The sequence below is a fragment of the Epinephelus fuscoguttatus genome, unplaced genomic scaffold (genome assembly GCF_011397635.1).
Source record: "Epinephelus fuscoguttatus unplaced genomic scaffold, E.fuscoguttatus.final_Chr_v1 AP022699.1".
Taxonomy (NCBI): Eukaryota; Metazoa; Chordata; class Actinopteri; order Perciformes; family Serranidae; genus Epinephelus; species Epinephelus fuscoguttatus.
In genome coordinates this window covers 433573-455153 of record NW_026057521.1, presented here as the reverse complement: position 1 = coordinate 455153, position 21581 = coordinate 433573, and the positions used below count along the sequence as shown (strand labels likewise).

At 41.6% G+C, this 21581-nt stretch overlaps 1 protein-coding gene across 2 annotated transcripts in view; it reads left to right on the top strand.

The window, feature by feature from the left end:
- The window catches only part of scaf1 (SR-related CTD-associated factor 1), a 45531-nt gene extending 25202 nt beyond the window's left edge, over window positions 1-20329 (top strand). For both annotated transcript variants that reach the window (XM_049570837.1, XM_049570836.1), the window contains exons 5-6: window positions 19088-19216; window positions 19494-20329. In XM_049570837.1, coding sequence (XP_049426794.1) covers window positions 19088-19216; window positions 19494-19652 — 288 coding nt within the window. In that variant the 3' untranslated portion in view covers window positions 19653-20329. The remainder of the gene's footprint in view (window positions 1-19087; window positions 19217-19493) is intronic.
- The last annotated feature ends 1252 nt before the right edge of the window (window positions 20330-21581 follow it).

Sequence of the window (21581 nt, the reverse complement as noted above, 5' to 3'; positions counted from 1 at the left end):
TAGGCACTAGGATTGCTACGGGTTACCTGCACAGCTGTGGGCGTAGGTGGTGATCAGTCACATGTAGGTTAGATAGGGGAGTTGATCAGTGTTATGGAACGAGAATCAGGGGAGGCCACACAGTTTTTCAACCATGTCTGTGTGTGTGTGTCGAGTGAATGGGTTTTCGTTATAATCATACTATTTTTGTCCTTTTGCACGAGCTCGTTTTAAGTCTTCTTTACACTCGGCTTTTTGTAGGTGTTTTTAATGTTTTTGTAAGTCAATAAAGTGTTCAAAGCGTACCATGGAGGACCTCGTGTTTGCACACCAACATGAGTTAAAAATGGCTTCGGATTCCCTCAACTGGCATTTTTGTAGTTGGATTGCCGATACACTCAGCTTGAGCTTATACTCTGTGGACACTGTGATTTCCCAAAACTAAATAATAGTCCAGCAACTTTTCCGGAGGAAACCCCGTGACATTGACACGTTAAATAATTTTCATACATACTGCCTTGGTTTGATTCCAACCCATACAATATGGTTGTCGAATATTGAATCTGCTCGTGAAATTAATAAATTATGCACAGCTAAGATTAACTGATATGATATGGAGTACCTATTGACATCAGTGTGTAATAAGCCTGGAGGCCATAGCTAACAAGCTGCAGTCAACAAAGACCCTTGTAAACTTGTATACGTTTCATAGATACATTTACACTACTATTAATTCAGCTTTCAGCATGATCTTGATCATGATAGAAATTAAATTGCATCATGCCATCTTGCTGTTCTGCATTAAATTGTTAAGCAAAAAAATATCCATTGATCAAAGGAATTGTTGGACTGTATGTTTATCTATATTATCTATATATATTTAATATCATTTAATCATTGCATACATAAGTAATCATCTTAAATATTTAGGCTAATATAATTTAGATCTGCCCTGTAAAAGTGTGTGTATACCGCACTGAATGAGTGTTTGGTGCGAAGATGTTATTACTGCTTGTCATAAGAAAACACAGTGCGCTCACTTGTAAGGTCCTCTTCACACCTAACACTCATTCAGTGCGCTATACACACACTTTTACAGGGCAGATCTAAATTATATTAGGCAGCTTTGTATGTATGAAAATTATTTAACGTGTCAATATCACAGGGTTTCCCCGGAAAAGTTGCTGGACTGTGTGGTATTTATTCAGTTTTGGAAATCACGGATGTCTACAAAGTATAAGCTATAAGTACAAGTATAAGCTGCTACCAGTTTAAATGACTGTCAAGTCAGCGGACGTATTAACTCCGTATCCTCAATGAACAGTCCATGAAAAAATTATTTTTTTCCAGCAGATATCTTAGTTACAACATGTTTGAGCTAGCAAAGCAGTTTTGTGTTGCTATGTGTGGTATTTATTCAGTTTTGGGAAATTACGATGTTTAGAAAGCACAATCTCAGGGAGTGCCATGATCTGTGATGAATCCATATATCAAATGTGCACACCACCCCCTACCGTATTAGATGGGTAGCACCATGACGCTCCTGACGTCACTTTCCTGCGTCGCCCAGATTGCCAAATCATTTTCGAATTATGGTCACTATTTTGCATGGCAGACCACGAAAATGAAATAGCAATGTCTTCTTTGTTTTCTTTTTGATTATGGCATAAAATGTGCAGTCTTGAAGAAGAAAATGCAAATGCAATAGGATGATTGATTATTAATTTTATTTATGAGTGAAATAATGCAGCCACATTCTTAAAATGAAAAAGCATTTCTGCAAATGCATTTTAATTTTCAAATTTTACATTTCAAATTGAATTTTGGTATCTATTTGCTGGGGCATATTTTGAAAATTAAATCTCAAATGACTTTTTCTTTTTCATTTTAATTAAGTAAAAGAATGAGCGGTCTTGAAGAAGAAAATTAAAATGCAAATAGGATGATTGATGATTAATTTTATTTGTGAGTCAAATAATGCAGCCACAATCTTAAAATGAAAAAGCATTTCTGCAAATACATTTTAATTTAAATATTAGTCACAATTCGCTTCCATAGGAGGAACTGTGGGGGTTGTGCCAAACAAATGAAACAAAGAACAACAAAATAGGGCCTAGCTCAGCTCTTTCTCAGTCCTACCTCACCACCACAAACCTTTCTAGGATGCAAAGCAAGAGAGAGCACAAACAAGGAGCTAGAGAGGCTTGAAAAAGGTTTCCTCCATCTCTGATTGGCTAACTGGCCAGCGTGTGAGCCAATACTTAACTCTTCTGGAGCTCACAGGTGGCAGCCAATCTTCTAATTCCCACCTGCAGGAAAAGAGGAGGAGACAGAGACACACACACAAAACAAACAAACAAACTTTCCACTCTATACACGTAACACCCCCACCCATACAAGTCCAACCAAAGGTTTGGACAATCAACTAATCCTGTTTGTCACTATAATGCACGAGACAAGGCGTCGGCAAGAACATTTTCAGACCCCGTTTTATGCACAATCTCCAGGTTGTAGTTCTGAACAATCAAGGACCAACGCATTAAGCGATGGTTATTATTGTACATCCTGGAAAAGAACACTAGAGGGTTGTGATCAGTGAAAACCTTTATAGGTTTAACATTGGACACAAGGTAGACCTCGAAATGTTGCAAAGCATACAACAATGCAAGAGTTTCTTTCTCAGTCGTCGAGTACCTGAGTTGGTGTTTGTCAAACTTTCTTGAAAAGTAACCTACAAGATGGTCGATGCCCTGGAGATCCTCCTGCAGGAGTACAGCTCCAGCCCCAACAGCACTGGCATCAACTTCGAGCTTAAAGGGCAAGGAAAAGTTTGGAGCAGACGAGACAGGGTTACAACTGAGAAGGCACTTAAGATTGTCAAAAGACTGTTGGCACTCACTAGACCAATGAAAGGGCTTCAACGGACTGGTTAGCGCAGTCAGTGGGGCTGCCACAGTAGAGAAGTTTTTGCAGAACCTGAGGTAGTACCCAGCCATCCCAAGAAACCGTCGCAACTCCCGTCTGGTGGTTGGCACAGGAAACCCAGCAATTGCTGTGATCTTTGCATCTGCAGGGCACACCTGGCCTTGACCAACCTGCTGACCAAGATACAAGACAGAACCTCTCCCAAATTTACATTTAGGATGGTTGAGAGTTAGTGAGGCATCAACCAGATGTTTGAAAACGTCCCTCAAGGTAGCCATGTGAGAAACCCAGTCATCAGAGTACACAACAATGTCATCCAAATATGCCTTACAGTGTGGAACATTACCCAAAACTTTGTTTACTAGTTTCTGAAATGTAGCAGGCGCATTGCACAGATCAAAGGGCATTACTGTGTACTGAAGAAAACTGTCCGGGGTGACAAAAGCTGAGATTTCAGAGGCATGTGGTGTTAATGGAACCTGCCAGTATCCTTTTAGCATGTCAAGTTTGCTGACATACATTGCTGGACCAATCTCATCAATACAGTCATCAATAAGTGGTAAAGGATGTGCATCAGGGACAGTTACAGAGTTCACCTTACGAAAGTTGGTACAGAATCTTGGACTGCCATTTGACTTCTCATCCAGGAGGCATGGTGAGCTCCATGGACTGGAGCTGGGCACAGCAAATCCATGTTCCACAAGGTAGTCCACCTCTTTCCTCATGCTCTCCCTCTTCACAGGATTAACCCGGTAGGCATGCTGTTTGATGGATCTTGGGTTAGTTAGGACAATGTCATGAGTAATGACATTAGTTTGAGAGGGAATATCATTAAACAAGCATGGGAAATCAGAAATTAGTTTCTCAACATCACCACGATGATCATCAGGAAGGTGAGCCAAGAAGTGGGACAAATCAGAAAGCAGCTCAGAATTCTTCAGTCTTACCCTCTGTGGTGTGGCATTACGCATAACCAGCCCATCCTCTTCAGTGGAGCTCACTGTTGAGAAAACAGCTACTGGTGACACAACGTCTTTTACCTCTGGGACTACCGACGTTCCACTTCCATCCTCTGGTGTGAAGTATGACTTCATCATGTTCACATGACACATTCTGTTCTGCCATCTGCGGTCAGGTGTCTGAATGACAAAGTTAGTGTCACTGACTTTCTTCTCCACAACATAGGGACCAGAAAATTTTGCAGATAAAGCAGACCCAGGGATAGGAGAAAGAATCAAAACCTTGTCACCAGGTTGAAACGAGTGGGCAATGGCTTTCTGGTCATAGTGTTGCTTCATTTTTACCTGAGAAGAGGATAGAGAGTCTTCGGCTAAAGAGCAGGCGCTCTCAAGACAAGCTCTGAGTTTTGTAACATACTCAGGGATGTTATGGACTTTCCTCCCTTCTGGAGAGAGAAGCTGTTCTTTTAGAAGTTTTAAGGGGCCACGAACCTCATGCCCAAACACCAGTTCGGCAGGACTAAAACCGAGTGACTCCTGTACAGCTTCATGAGCAGCAAACAAATGGCACGGCATCATCCCAGTCCTTTTGAGACTCAAAACAGTGTTTCCTGAGCATGGACTTCATGGTCTGATGAAACCTTTCTAGTGCCCCCTGACTCTCAGGTTGATATGGGCTTGAAGTTACATGCTTAATGCCTAAGGTTTTCAATACCTGGGAAAACACTCGGGATGTGAAATTGGTACCCTGGTCAGTCTGAATCACCTTAGGAAGACCAAACATTGTGAAAAAATTTCACAAGTGCCTTCGTGACAACCGGAGCTGTGATCTTCCGTAGCGGAACAGCCTCTGGGAACCTAGTAGAAACACACATAACAGTCAGAAGAAACTGGTTGCCAAATTTGGTCTTTGGCAGTGGTCCCACACAGTCAACAATCACTTTTTCAAATGGTTCACCCATCACGGGTATGGGACAGAGTGGGGCAGGAGGAACCACTTGGTTTGGTTTGCCAGTTACCTGACACACATGAGACGAGCGGCAATGGCGCACCACGTCAGACTTGAGTCCTGGCCAGAAGAAATGTCTAAGGACTCTGTCATAAGTCTTCGTGACACCCAGATGTCCAGCCCACGGATTGTCATGAGCCAGAGACAATACCTGAGAACGATATGCTGTTGGGACCACAACTTGGTAGGTCGCATTCCAGTCCCCACCTTCCAAGACATCACCGCTCCAATGGCAAATCAGCAATCCATGGTCTATGAGGAAAGCCACCTTCTTTCTCTTTGCCTCCTCAATACTAAGAACAGAAGATAAACAGTTTTTTAGTGTTTCATCACTCTGCTGGGCTGCAATAAACTCATCTCTTGTGGCCGGCAGCTCCACTGCCTTGGTACTTGAGAAACCAGATGGCTCACGGTTAGGTTGAAACATTGACTGATCCTTAGACTCTGGAGTTTCAGCATCAGCCGACTGGTCTGCAAAGAGGAAAGAGTCAGACAGGTCAGGTCCATATTTCTTTGTCTGAGCCCTTGTGACTGCACAAGCAGGAAAAATCTCAGGAGATTCTTGGCTGTCACCAGCAGTGTCCAGGGTTTCCTCTACATGTAATTGATCGTGGTGCACCACCACGGCAAAATAAAAGCTGCCACACCTTCAGAATGCTGTTTTTTTTTCTTTTTCTTTCAGATGTTAAAACAATGTAAAGTATATTGTATGAATGATATATATATTAGGGCATTAATGACTTTGATTTTTTTCAGGTCACCTTATCTGTCAATAAAGTCTCAGTCGAGTCAACAAGTCATTTGATGACGTCATCACATTGACAGATCACATTGGCGGAGGAAAGTATCTCACGTGATGTGTGTCTGTCACTCTCAAGACCCGAACATACTCAAGCGTTGTAGTTTCCTGTAAAAATGTCCGTGAAAAATCCCTGCGGTGTGAAAAATATATGCCGAGCAGTCACTGGTGCGCGGAGCGGAGTCCGCGCGGTCGTAAAATCTGAGCTTTGCGCGCACAGGGCTTGCGGACGTCCACTTTGAGTCTGCGCAGACCTCCGCGGAGTCTGTTCCGCGTATGTTCCGCCCGAGTATGTTTGGGTCTTAAGGCGTTTTCTCAGGCCTACCACCTTCTACATTCTCTGCAGCCATGTCTCTTGTCTTGTTGTGGTCTTGTGTTAATTTCCCCTTTGCGCGTCAAGTAACATTACCACCCTTTTTATGAAGTGACTATGACTGTTGGTTAAGTCAAGGATAAAGTATCAGCGTAAGCCAATCAGAGGCAGCGATTTCATTCCGTACACAAGCACACGGGGGGGGGGGGGGGGGATGACTTGTGCCACTGACGTTGACACGTCGACAAATCAATTTTTCTGTTAATGCCCTAATATATACAGTGGTGGAAAAAAGTTTTTGGACACCCCATGCATTTGTGAAATATTGCATTAAGAATCACTATTAGGTCTTCAAGTGCAATTTCTTTTAGTACAGTCACAGCCAAAATACTAAATAAATCCTAAAAAAGCCATTAAAAACTTAAAATTGATTGGTTCCATAAAAATACATAAGAAATTTTGAGTATTGGGTCATTTTGGTACCAGTGATGAAGCTCGTTCTTTTTATTAAAAGACACAATTTTTGTTGCCAAGCTTTGTGTCTACATCAAGCCAGCACATTTGAAAGTTCTTCAGACACAAAAATGGCTAAAACAAGGAACCTAACGCAGGAAACACGCCTGAAGGTAAAGATTCTCAGCCAGGAAGGGTACAGCTGCCACCAGATAGCCAGGAAGTGCAGATGCAGTCCTTCAGCAGTTGGACACACTCTGCAGAAATATAGACGAACCAACAGCTTGGAAGACAAACCAAGATCTGGGCGTCCAAGGGTTTCTTTAGCAAGAAATGACCGCATCCTGATCCACATGTGCAGGCAAAACCGTCGAATGACATCACAGGAGCTTCAGCAGCAGTGGTCAAACCAAACTGGTGTCCAGTGTTCCACCCGCACTGTACGTGGCCAACTTTTAGATCATGGCTTAAGGTCCTACACGGCTATCAAGAAGCCCCTGATCAATGAGAGACAGAGGTTAGCCCGGCGTTGTTGGGCCCAGGCACACAAGAACTGGACAGCCAGGAACTGGAAGAAGATTTTGTGGTCAGATGAGTCCAGTTTCCAGCTTCATCTTCCTCCTACTAATGTGAGGGTATGCAGAAGGCCAGGCGAAGCATTATCTCCAGCATGTACAGTACCTACTGTCAAGCATGGTGGAGGCAGTATCATGGTTTGGGGATGCATGAGTGCTGCTGGTGTTGGTCATCTCACTGTCTGTGATGGCACATTGAACTCTACCAAGTATTGTACCATTGTCGAAACCCACATGCTCCCTTCTGCGTGTGCGCTGTTCCGTCGAGGTAAAAACTGGATGTTTCAACAAGATAATGCCCCTTGCCACACATCCAAGGCCAGTAGAACTTGGCTGCAGGAGCACAGTATCCAGGTCTTAGAGTGGCCAGCTCAATCCCCGGACATGAGCCCCATTGAAAATCTGTGGTGGATTATCAAAAGGTCTGTTTCAAAGCATAAACCAAAGAATTTAGAAGAATTAAAAGCAGTAATTCAAGAAGAATGGGACAAGATTACCCCTCAACAGTGTGAAAGGCTTGTGGGGAACATGCCAGCCAGGATTAGAGCTCTACTACGTGCCAGTGGCAGGACTACTAAATATTAATTTGATGATGTGATGGTTTATTTATTTTTTGTTCAGTTTTGAACACATTCTCTGTTATTTGTTGACTTTGATACCGACAATGTTGAGAACTGACATATTGAAACTGTCAAGAATTTAGTTTTGTTAGTTTTTCTTGTAAACAATAAACAAAAAAATATAATTTGTATTTGTTTGTATCTGTCTAATGCAGCCACACCTTTTGAAACACAAAAAAGATTTTTCCACAAATATTTCATGATAGTGTTTGAGAATGTGTAAAATTTTAAGGGTGTCCAAAAACTTTTTTCCACCACTGTATATATTAATATCTATCTATCTATATATCTATCTATATTAATATATATATATATATATATATATATATATATATATATATATGTACAGTACAGGCCAAAAGTTTGGACACACCTTCTCATTCAATGCGTTTTCTTTATTTTCATGACTGTTTACATTGTAGATTCTCACTGAAGGCATCAAAACTATGAATGAACACATGTGGAGTTATGTACTTAACAAAAAAAGGTGAAATAACTGAAAACATGTTTTATATTCTAGTTTCTTCAAAATAGCCACCCTTTGCTCTGATTACTGCTTTGCACACTCTTGGCATTCTCTCCATGAGCTTCAAGAGGTAGTCACCTGAAATGTTTTCCAACAGTCTTGAAGGAGTTCCCAGAGGTGTTTAGCACTTGTTGGCCTCTTTGCCTTCACTCTGCGGTCCAGCTCACCCCAAACCATCTTGATTGGGTTCAGGTCCGGTGACTGTGGAGGCCAGGTCATCTGCCGCAGCACTCCATCACTCTCCTTCTTGGTCAAATAGCCCTTACACAGCCTGGAGGTGTGTTTGGGGTCACTGTCCTGTTGAAAAATAAATGATCGTCCAACTAAACGCAAACCGGATGGGATGGCATGTCGCTGCAGGATGCTGTGGTAGCCATGCTGGTTCAGTGTGCCTTCAATTTTGAATAAATCCCCAACAGTGTCACCAGCAAAACACCCCCACACCATCACACCTCCTCCTCCATGCTTCACAGTGGGAACCAGGCATGTGAAATCCATCCGTTCACCTTTTCTGCGTCTCACAAAGACACGGCAGTTGGAACCAAAGATCTCAAATTTGGACTCATCGGACCAAAGCACAGATTTCCACTGGTCTAATGTCCATTCCTTGTGTTTCTTGGCCCAAGCAAATCTCTTCTGCTTGTTGCCTCTCCTTAGCAGTGGTTTCCTAGCAGCTATTTGACCATGAAGGCCTGATTTGCGCAGTCTCCTCTGAACAGTTGTTCTAGAGATGGATCTGCTGCTAGAACTCTGTGTGGCATTCATCTGGTCTCTGATCTGAGCTGCTGTTAACTTGCGATTTCTGAGGCTGGTGACTCGGATGGACTTATCCTCAGAAGCAGAGGTGACTCTTGGTCTTCCTTTCCTGGGTCGGTCCTCATGTGTGCCAGTTTCGTTGTAGCGCTTGATGGTTTTTGCGACTCCACTTGGGGACGCATTTAAAGTTTTTGCAATTTTCCGGACTGACTGACCTTCATTTTTTAAAGTAATGATAGCCACTCGTTTTTCTTTAGTTAGCTGATTGGTTCTTGCCATAATATGAATTTTAACAGTTGTCCAATAGGGCTGTCGGCTGTGTATTAGCCTGACTTCTGCACAACACAATTGATGGTCCCAACCCCATTGATAAAGCAAGAAATTCCACTAATTAACCCTGATAAGGCACACCTGTGAAGTGGAAACCATTTCAGGTGACTACCTCTTGAAGCTCATGGAGAGAATGCCAAGAGTGTGCAAAGCAGTAATCAGAGCAAAGGGTGGCTATTTTGAAGAAACTAGAATATAAAACATATTTTCAGTTATTTCACCTTTTTTTGTTAAGTACATAACTCCACATGTGTTCATTCATAGTTTTGATGCCTTCAGTGAGAATCTACAATGTAAACAGTCATGAAAATAAAGAAAACGCATTGAATGAGAAGGTGTGTCCAAACTTTTGGCCTGTACTGTATATATATATGCTTTACAGAGGTTGCCATCTTGTGCCGCAGCAGACAATCCAGCCAGCCAGAGAACGCGTTTTGCGTGTATAAATAAACCAACGAAGACAGCGGAAGGAAGGAAGAAGGAGGAGGAAACAGCAGAGTGTTAGTAGTTTGTCGATAGAGAGTAGTGAAAGGTTTTTTTAGTTTTAAGGTTTGCAAATGGACCACACTTACCACACAACAGGAGAGAATGAACCCGAACCGTCATCTGCGCGGAAAAGAAGACGCAACTTCACTCCTTGTGATGCACTCTCTGCCGCGCCTTTCCTCCTGATGATATATCTCCCCAACGATGGTAGCACCGAATCCCATTCTGTGCAGCAAAATGGGAGCAGAGGATTCAGCCTCTCTTCTCGCCTGCTCATCATCCAACACATGGAGTTCCTCATCTGTATGCTCCGGCTCAAACAGGTATGGCTCTGGATCTGTGTCCGCTACAAGAAACCCTTCAAAATTGCGTTCAGAGTCGACCATTGCAGCTACTATAGTCCGGAGATATTGCTAGACTAAATAAACAGCTGAGTTTTGTTTACGGGCTATGCTGTCAGTCAGTGTGCGGGCTTAAGCAGAGAGGGGAGGGCTGCCCCGCTGGGTACTGTAAACGAGTATGTGTGTATGAAGTGTGTGTGTTACGCTAGAAGAGTCAGAATTTGGGACAGAGTCTTTTACGTGCTATCCCCTGGAGTGTTACCGGAGTTTTTGGAGTGCTCAAATAAACGGGCCTTTTTCCTGAACGCTACTTTGGTCTCCTGCTCGTGAGTAATTCATTACAATATCGTAACATGGTTTAGATTTCTAAATAAATATTCACCTCGTTGCTAGATAGACCTACTCCTGAAAAACTTGTGTCTGCGCAAGGCTTTTTGTCCCTACGAGGCCACCGTCACCGACGGGAGGGGTGAGTGAGTGAGCCCTGCAATCTAGAATTTGACCACTGATGTCACTGTTTTCAACGGTTTTCAACCCATTTTACACACTGGCCCTTTAACATTCCTGCTATCTCTTCCTGTCACTTTCATCACGCTGTCATCATCTGAGCAAACGGCATTGAACTTTTCCGTGCTCTCATAGCTCCTTAGCTTTGTTTTAAACTCGGTGAAACTTAACTTCTCATCACTTTGTGTGATATGGATGGAAAATGGCTTAAATGAGTCCGGCAGGCCCGTCCCGTCCCTCTAACTGTAATTATGAGCCCAAACCTGGTTTAAACCCAACATTTTTTTAAGGATACGAACGTTGACATTGAAGGCTGACACTCGTCTTTCTTTGCATGGCAAGCTTTTGTCATGTGCCTCTGAAGTGTTGAGGTCCCCATCTTTTTGTTGTCATATACCAGCATTGTGCTGCACTTGGTACACTCGATGAAGCCGACACACACATCAACCACCGTCAACAACTCACATGTGCACGGCCAGTGGCGTTGTCAAGGGGGGGGCCATTTATTAATTTGCGACACCGGCTAATTGTTTACCACGCCCCCCCTCCAGACAACCTGGTCAGTGTAAGAGCACATTCAGGATCAACACTATTCGACACACTTTTAATTGTTTTTATGTGTAGGTGAGGACAGACCTGAGGAACAGGCAGCATCAATGGGCCACCTCATACGACAGAGCCTTAGAGCTCTTTTTCAAAAAAATCAAGAAAAATGAAGTGCTCTCAACCAGGCTGCAAACTGTGCCATTAGATTAGGCTACAGTTATGTATATAGTTGTGCAGTGAACAAATAGTGTATTTATAAAAACATTCAGTTTTAAGTTGTCATAATTTCACATCAATACCCCCCGTCCCCACCTGTCATCACCGCTCTCAGACTGTTCAGTAACAAGTGTTTTAATCAAACTTACTTCCTTTTGCTGAGGAGTTGAGGGTAACTGCTGTTTTCGTTTCAATGACAGACAGTCGGCAATGACATGACCTCTTTTGTGACAATAGAAACACTCACGGATCTCTTGTGGAGGTGACGGGGGTCCTTTGGCCTTTTCAGGGGCCAAATGGCCAGAATCAAGCCTTGCGGGACGTGAAACAGGTTCTGTCAGATCAAGGGGAAGATACAAACACATGGGTTAACACAAACTCATCTGCAAGGACAGCAGCCTTGGATAATGAAGACACTTTGTGTTCATTCAGAAACATTACCACTTTCTCTGGCAAAGAGTCTTTAAAGTCTTCCAATAGAACAAGCTGACGAAGTGACTCAAAATTGTTTTTGACATCATTAGCAGCACACCACTTATCAAAGAGGATGCCCTTTTCCTGGGGAAACTCAACAAAAGTCTGACCATTAGATTTCCTGTGGTTCTTAAACTTTTGTCTATAGGCCTCAGGAACGAGCTCATAAGCACGCAAAATGGCCTCCTCCCATATTGCATACTGTCTTCTAAGGAAAGGGCAGACACTACCTCTTGTGCTTTACCTATCAGCTTGCATTGGAGGAGGATAGGCCACATGTCTCTTGGCCAGTCGAGTGCTGAAGCCATTCGTTCAAAAGCACTGAAATATGAATCAACTTCTGCCTCTCGAAATGCCGGCACCAAAGAAATATTTTTACTCACATCAAAACCTTGTTTACTGGATACTGTTTGAAAAGATGTGGACCTGTCAGACATGTTTAACGAGTGACCGGAAGAGAGTTTCAGAGCTTCAACCTCAAGTTGATTTAGTTTTACTTCTTTCTCAGCTTCAATTTCTAACTTTCGTACCTGTAGGCGGAGATCATACTCTGCTTTACGCACCAACTTCTTTTCCTGGGCCTCCAGCTGAAGGCGAGTTAAGCAAACCCTGAGCTTAGAATCCAGACTGAACCCCAGACTGTGGAGGAGAGAAAAGGTCAAAACGAGGTAGAGTAGCAGGAGCAGTTCTCCCAGCCTGTTCTGCAGGAGGTGTGACTAGTGTGGCTGCCTCCTCTATACTTTGAGACGAAACACCTGCTGTAGTAGAAGGGACATCATTAGCTGAAACCTCAGGGCTGGGCAGGAATAAGGACATTTATATCAACCAACTTTTCTAGAACCTGTTTCTTGATTTCTTTTTTAAGACCATACTTTTGAACAGGAATGTCAAAGTGTGCTGCAATACACAATAAATCATCCTTGCGACACACATCAATCTTTTCAAAGGAGGGATTGTCAACAAAGTCTTGCAAACTCATTGTCAATCACATGCCAAACAAACACCATGAGTAACTTCCTATTGATTGTCAGAAGGAAAAACAGGAAGATATCCCAGACAAGCCCCCAGTTGTTACGTTTCTCTTTACAAGAAAGCAAACAGAAACAATAACACTGACAACCAATAAAGACGAGCTCAAGGCGGATGTGTGGCAGTCAAAAAAAAAGGATTTATTTATCTTCTTTGATTAAATAAGTGAACAAATGAAGGCTTTGAAATGTGGGGGAAGTAGGAACTGTGGGGGTTGTGCCAAACAAATGAAACAAAGAACAACAAAATACGGCCTAGCTCAGCTCTTTCTGTGTAGAAAGGAAAAGAAAACAAAAGGCTTGACTACCACTAGGTTATGGGTTGATGCCACCGCTGTAATTTTGTGTTCAGTCACTTTTGTAGATAACTACAAAAGTGACTGAACACAAAATTACAGTAGATAACTACAAAAGTGACTGAACACAAAATTACAGTAGATAACTACAAAAGTGACTGAACTACAAAAGTGACTGAACACAAAATTACAGCGGTGGCATCAACCCATAACCTAGTGGAGTAACAATTACTTTCTATGTGTGTGCAGAATGTACAGGGTACCCCAGCCTTACCTCAGCCCTACCTCCCCACCACAAACCTTCCTAGTATGCAAAGCAAGAGAGAGCACAAACAAGGAGCTAGAGAGGCTTTAAAAGGGTTTTCTCCATCTCTGATTGATTAACTGGCCAGAGTGTGAGCTAATACTTCCCTCTTCTGGAGCTCACAAGTGGCAGCCAATCTTCTAATTCCCACCTGCAGGAAAAGATGAGAGAGAGACACACACACAAAACAAACAAACAAACCTTCCACTTAATACACATAACAATGACTTAATGCGCACAACAACAGCAGGCAGCAGCAGCAGGGCAAACAAACGGTCTGAAAATGAGCGAAATCAAGGCAGTGTTGTCTATTTATAATTGGATCTAATTATCGGCAAAAAATTTCATTATTGGACTTATCTGTAGCCCTTTTTAAACAGGAATTGTGCAAATTTGCAGGAAAGCCCAATCAGTCTTCTTTGAGCATTGGCAGTATAAAAACAAATCAGGGAGTGCAGCAAAATGCTGCCTACCTACTTTTGTTTATACAGAATGCGCCTTTTCCAGGGTAATGGGATGCGTGAGCAAGTAACAAAACGTGTAGCTCATCGTGTGACGTAGTGACGTCCAAGATAACAGGAAGATTAAGGAACATAATGAATTAAGGAGGGTGTCTGTCAGTAGGTTTCCTTTACAAGTCTTTTTGGAATAGAGATTTCTATAGTACTTCTTGAAACAGCTCTGGATTTCCTGGATTTTATATTTTAACTGTTTAGTACTTGAGTCTTTAATTTTATATATCACTCACTGTTTGTTGCTTTTTTAGTTTTAGGCCTAGAATTTGGTTGATTTACTACCATTTTCATAATATCTTTGTTTCATGAATACCAGTTTCTTTTGAATCTGTAGAGAGTGTAGATCATTTATTTGATTTTTTATTTCTTTAATTTTTTGGGTCGTATCAAGATTAGTTTTGTCTTTGTTTTTTCTTTCCAGATTATTCAGTTCTAGTTTTAATGTAATTTTTCTTGTCTAAGTTCTTCTTTTGAAGTGCCAATTTTGCTACAATTTTACCTCCGATCTAGGGCTGTCAACGAATATTTTAAATTCAAATTTGAAAATTGATATTTGATTGTGGAGAAAAAAAAAACATCACCGCAACTGTCCTCTTTGCGAGTGGGCATTGGCCTGGGTCGCTGCACTGAACGCGCTGCATAAGGCCATGGCGCCTGCGGAAGTGCTGCGAAGCGCAGCACACCGAAATTCTCGGCGAGTGAGAGGTCCGTGGTCGTTTATAACGTAATGTTATAGATAATTGTTTTATGTGTTTTAATGTGTAGGTATGTAAATGTTTTCAAAGATGTTTATGTTGAAATAAAAATACCTACAAGTAGTTATGTTTCCTTGTATTAATACATATACAAGTATGTTTCCTTGTATTACTTTGCTCTCTTGTGGACATAATGCGAAAAAAAAAAAAATTCGAATGGTTTGTACCTATGAGTTATTTTTAGAAGGAATATTCGAACATCATTTTTGAGCAATTTTGACAGCCCTACTCCGATCACAGCTTTACAGGCATCCCAAAGTATGGTTGGGGAAACCTCCCCATTGTCGTTTTCTTTCAAATTTTCAGAATTTCATTCTCCAACTGTTGCTTTGTTGGCCCTTTAAGTATATTAGAATTCAATATCCAAGAAAAAGTGTTAATTTTATTTCTAATGTCCAAGTCCATGTAAACAGGGCTATGATCTAATATAGATCCATCACTCCAATCTTACAATTTCTTGTTCTACAGATGTCTTTGTTGTACATAAAAAAAATAGTCTAACCTAGAATAAAATGAGTGAGGCATTGAGAAAAAAGTATAATCCCTAGTAGTCAGATTAAGCTCCCTCCACACATCACAAATTCCCATTCCTTTAACAGCCCTCTCACTTAACTGCTTAGCGGATTGTTTAGATTGCGACCACTTCCTGAAGCATCCTTCACTGGATTTAGCCTTAAATTGAAGCCCCCCCACATATTATTAATCCTTGGGCCCGGGTTATCATTAAGTCAAATATCTGTTTTATAAAATGACCATTTAGTGGCTGGAGGTGCATAAACATTTAGCAGGGTGACCTCCGTTCCTTCTAGTCTTCCAATAACCATATTATATCTGTCCTCTTTGTCTTTAAATTCAGAAAGTTTTTCAAATGCAATTTTTGCAGATATCAGTGTCACTACACCTCTTCTGCGCCCTGATCTATACGTGGAGGAGAAGACCTGATTAAAGCCCTGTCTTTTGAGTTTAAAGTGTTCTTGTTCTGTGGAGTGGGTTTCTTGTAAATACATAATTTCTGCCTTATTGTTTTCATTTTCTGTAAGATTTTGCTCCTCTTAATGGGATTTAGGACACCTTTTACATTATATGTTACTATTCTGACTGGTACATGTTCCTCCATTCAATCCTGAATTTCAAAGACATTTTTATCCATATCTTAACCCCTTTTGCTACTCTTGTGTACACTGAACAAAAAAAGAACAGAACAGTTAACAATGAAACAATAAAGTGATATGAATATGAAAAGTACAACTCCTTCTGTTGGGGTCTTCTTTGTGACCCTTACCGAGCCGTGATGGAATGATGGCTTGGAGGGATTTTCTCTGCCCCGTTCAGGTTGAGGAGAGCCCTCCCCTGTTGCTCCGTTATGTCTATGCATATAGTCACTCACTTAAGCCCCAACAGTGACCCTTAAGTGGCAGTATCTTCATCAAGTGTCTGGGGAAACATCTGCATGCAGTTTCATAAATGTCTTTTTCACCACAACAGAGTTTGTGAAATTTTTAACCCTTTAGAGGTTTTCAAAACAAAAGTCAGAACGAATTTTAACTCGGTGTGGTGAAACTCCAGTCTTAAAGTAATGCATGTCCAAACGTTAAGATTAGTCTTTTTTTAAGGCCTCCATTTTCTTTTTATACCTCATCTGCAAAGTTTCTGCAGGATTCACCCCGTTTTTTGATGCCTGGACGCTGTTCCACATTAGAGTTTTGATCTTGTCTGGCCAGCTTGCGGGGGGTTTATAAACGGTCACCTGGAGTCCTCATCTCGCCATGTCTAGTGGCCTCAGCTGCCGAGTTATAGACAAATGTTTTGTTTTCATAAAATACTTTCAGTTTGGCCAGGAACGGTGTTTAAAAAGCGCAGTTTATTCTCCCCCAGTACTGTCTTAGCCTCCGTGTATTCCCGGTGCTTCTTGAGTACTTCAGGAGCATAATCGTGATCCAATATCACTTTTCTTTCTTGATGGGTGAACCCCCTTTTATGCCAGGCTAACTTTAAGACGTCCTCTTTGGTTTTACAACTCGCGAATTTGACCACTATGGATCTTGGGATGGTCTCTGGAGGTGGTTTTGGACCCAGGGATCAGTGTGCTCTTTCAATAATAAATTCAGTCGTGACAGGAATCTACAATTTCTCCCTGAGCAAGTTTTCCACAAAAGTGGCCATCGACAGGGAAATCTCCACTCTCTCCGCTACGCCGTGGAGTCTTATGTTGTCCCTGTGGGAGCGGCCCTCTTGATCAGTGATTCTGGCCTCCAGCTTCTCCTGTACTTTTAGCAGCACCAGTAGGGCTTCTTCCATCATTTCCCTGTAGGTTGATTTGTATCCCACAAGTGGTAAAAGCCATTTATGTGCTGAGCTACGCCCCGTCTAAAGTTCATTAGTCAATATCATCAAAATGCAATGACATATCAAAAAGTCTTTGATAACTTTTGTGACACTCCATCCCATGATGATCCACAGAAAGTTTGGTACAAATCAAACCTACTTTTATGTCTGTTAGGGAACTCTGGAGCGTAGACATGGGATGGTCTTACAGAAAAAGAGATAAGTGTTGCAGTATCACCACAAACACATCTGTATTTATAACTTAACTTGCATGTGGATATCAACCAAATTCCTCTCCCCCAGGGTTATGTAGAAGCTGTGTCCTTAGTCAGTCTTGGGAACCGTTGTATAACTGGTGTCCATTTACTATTGAAAACATCAGTCCTCCGTTGGAGCTTGGCCGTAATGCTTTCCATCAAATATATACTCCTTCATCTTTCCCTCTGTTGTTGGACACTTGGTGGTTTTACATTTCTCCACATTACAGTGATAATTTTTTTGCAATCAACAGCAACACCCAAAGCAAAACCTATTGGTTTTTAGTGTCTGTATCTTATTTTTAGTGTTTTTAGTGTCTGTATCTTTTTATGTCTCCCAGTATAAAGAATGCTGGCCCTAGAGGTAGATCTACCCCCATGATTTGCTTAATCTCCACCTGGATGTCTTTCCAATATTTCTCCAATTTGGGACAATCCCAGTAATATGGGTGTGGTCACCAATTTTTCCACATTGTCTCCAGCATAATTCAGAGGTGTTACTGTATCTTGCTAACATAAGAGGGGTCTTGAACAATCTCATTCTGCATTTCCATTCACACTCCCTCCAGGTAGGGCTACTTGTTAGCTTGTGACCTTCCTGGCCTGTTATTTATTTTATATAATTTTTCACTTACATGTTATGCAGTTGTATATTCTCAAACAGGGAAAAAATCCCTGTCTTTGCATTATTTGATCACAGTCGGTTTTATCAGAGTGCTTGTGACATCTCAACTGTGGCTTTGACATGCAAATGAACATGTAGCCCATTTTGGAGAAAATACCGAGATATATATTGTGTGTCGTCATTCTGGCTGAAAATACCGAAGTATGAATATTTGTCCATATCACCCAGCCCTAAATACAAATTAATCAAGCTGACCTATACTACTGCTATAGCAGCTGCCTAAAAAACTGCAAAAAACTATCAGCAATGTCTGTGTATTAGCGGATATTGGTACCATCTGCCTTTTGTAATTTATTTTGAGGAACAAGTCACTTAATTCAATATTTTTTTTATCTAAACATCATCATAGATCTATAAATGTTTGAACCCGTTTAGTTGGGGGCTTAATGATAAAGTCCACCCCTGATTACCATGATTGTTCTTACATTTTCTCATACAGGGTAAATGAAAGGTGTCACTTTTACAGTCAGGGCTAGTCCTCAACTAAAATGGCCCTCTTAAATCTTTAGGATCAAAAGGGACTGTCTGAGTTGTGCATTTCAAATAATCCTTTATTTTATTTATTTATTTTTCTAAGATTATCTTTTTGGCCATTTTGCCTTTATTGGACAGGACAGCATGAAATGGAGGGAGAGAGAGTGGGGGGATGACACGCAACAAGGGGCCGCAGGCTGGAGTCGAGCCCGCGGCCCCTTGCTGCAGCGAGGCAATGCCTCTGTGTATGGGGCACCAGCACTATCCACTGAGCTACCGATGCCCTGGAAAAATAATCCTTGATTTGAGATCATATAGGTTAAAATGATCTGCTTTAGAAGTTATTAATTCCTTCCTGTATTATGTGACAACTCCACCAACTAGTGGTGCTACTGAAAATAGCTACTGTGTGTAAAATGAACAGGTGAGATTAGAATTAGAAAGTTGTTGAGGCCGTTTCATTCATCCAAACTGTCTGTACTTTGTTGCAGTTGTTAGACTATAAAGATGGCTTTGTGAATATTAAGAATAGCAACCCCATCATCATCATCATCATTATTATTATTATTATTATTGTTGTTGTTGTTGTTGTTGTTGTTATGAATTTAACATGTCTGTTACCTGAATTGCCCAGTACCTGAAAAAGCTGCACACCCAGGAGCGGGCAGTGGAGGAGGTGAAGCTCGCCATCAAACCTTACTATCAGCGAAAAGACATCAACAAGGATGAATACAAAGACATCCTCAGGAAAGCAGTGCACAAGGTCAGCCTCAGCACACACATCAAGGGACACATGTACAGTAGCATAGCAAAACACCGACTAGTTAAATTAGTGTGTGTATCTTAGTGCATATCTCACTTAATGTAGTTCACAATAGACTCAGGTTTACTATATGCTTTTTGGGTAATGCTTCAAAACAAGCCATAGCTAATAAAGCAGCAGTAGTATATATTCCTACTATATATATACATAAACAAAATAAAAACGAAAGTCTCTGGATTGAAACAGCCTATTTAATCACACTATGTCAATGTCTCAGATCTGCCACAGCCGCACTGGGGAAATCAACCCTGTCAAAGTCAGCAACCTCGTAAAGCTGTACGTTCAGCGCTACAAATACTTCCGGAAACATGGACGTAAAATGGATGAGGAAGAGAGGGATGACAGGGAAACAGCAGCGCTGCAGTCCTCTGCCTGATAGGAGACTTTTAAAAATGTTCCCCCCACCATCTTGATTTGGAAGATCTGGGCAATCCACTGATTGTTTTTGTCTGATATTTTTATTGTTTCACAGCCCACCTTGTCTGTGCTTTTATGTGATCTTTCTGAAGCTTCTGCTCTTATCTCTATGATCTCACTGTAAATATGTCTCACATAGAAAATGTATCATCTATACAGTGTTCAAAAAGTGGATACTATCGCACACCTGTGTGATCTAAAACAGTTCAGTTAACCAACCCTGCAATAAATCCTGCCTTTGTGAAGCTTATAGTTTTTAAATTTTGTTGACTGTCCATTGGAAGTTTCACAATGGTGGCATTAATTGCAGGGCTTTTTTTTTAATAGTATTGGATTAGGTGTTGATGCTGCTTTGTCTATCCCATCACAATGTATATCAACATCCAAGCCAAGGAGAGATGTAATGCCCAGTTACATAACCAAAATATGTTGTACTATAGTGTAGGGATGCTACACCACATTTTCCCTCCCTCCCCTTGTCTCTGCAGACAGTATGATGGTACAAATACATTGACATCTCTCAGTACTTTGATTTAGTGATCTGTTTTGTGTGCATGTGTTAGGTTGAGAAAATTGCTAAATCTCTTTATAAAAAGGCTTGACCAACAAGATATAAATGTTGCTTGAAAACCAGTATGCAATAGAATGACCTTATTTATTTAGTCTGTCTTTATTTATTTTTTTGTTTTCCGGCCACAGCTATTGCTGGTGCAGGGGCGTTATTATTTCTGGGTTGTCCTTCCTTCCGTGCCATCCTGAACATGTTATCTCAAGAACGCCTCAAAGGAAATTTGTCACAAATGTCCACTTGGACCCAAAGATGAACTGATTAGATTTTGGTGGTCAAAAGTCAAGGTCACTGTGACCTTGTCTGGCATTGTTGTAACTGTCTCAAGAATGCCTTAAGAGAATTTCTTTAAATTTGGCACAAACATCCACATGGATTTAACGATGAAGTGATTAGATTTTGGTGGTCATAGGTCAAAATTCAAGTACATGTGACCTCATCTGTCTCATTCTTGTGAACATGATATCTTAAAAACATCATGAGGGGAAATTTTTTAAATTTGGCACAAATGTTCACTTCGACTAAAGAATAAACTGAATTTTGTGGTCAAAGGTCAAGGTCAGTGTAACCTCACAAAATGTTTTTGGCCATATCTCCAGAATTCATATGCTAATTATGACAATACTTAACGCAAATGTCTAATAGAATAAGGTAATGAAGTGATGACATGTTATGTCCAAAAGGTCAAAGGTCATGGGATTAGGGATGGGTCACGATTTTCGAATAGTCGTTTTATTTTTGAAAAATCGATTTTTTTAATGCGACTATTACTATTCGCCGTCTTATTCCCCCCCCCCCCCCTTTATTTGACATGCAATTCAGCTCCTAACCGCACGAGGGCAGTCTAGGATTGCTACAGCGGTGTGAGATGCTCTTCTACAAACAGGAGAAACATGCAGAGACTACAGGCCTGAACTCGGGCGGAACATACGCGGAACGGACTCTGCGGAGGTCCGCGCGGACTCAAAGCGGACGTCCGCAAGGCCTGTGTGCGCAAAGCTCAGATTTTACGACCGCGCGGACTTCGCTCCGCGCACCAGTGACTGCTTGGCATGTATTTTTCACATCGCGGGGATTTTTCACGGACAATTTTACAGGAAACTACAACGCGGAAGTGCGCTCGACTATGGAAGCCCGAATGACTGCGGACATTGTTCGGGCCTTACTACTCCGTGAGGTATGTCCGCAGTCATTCGGGCTTCCATAGTCGAGCGCACTTCCGCGTTGTAGTTTCCTGTAAAAATGTCCGTGAAAAATCCCCGCGATGTGAAAAATACATGCCGAGCTGTCACTGGTATGCGCGCACAGGGCTTGCGGACG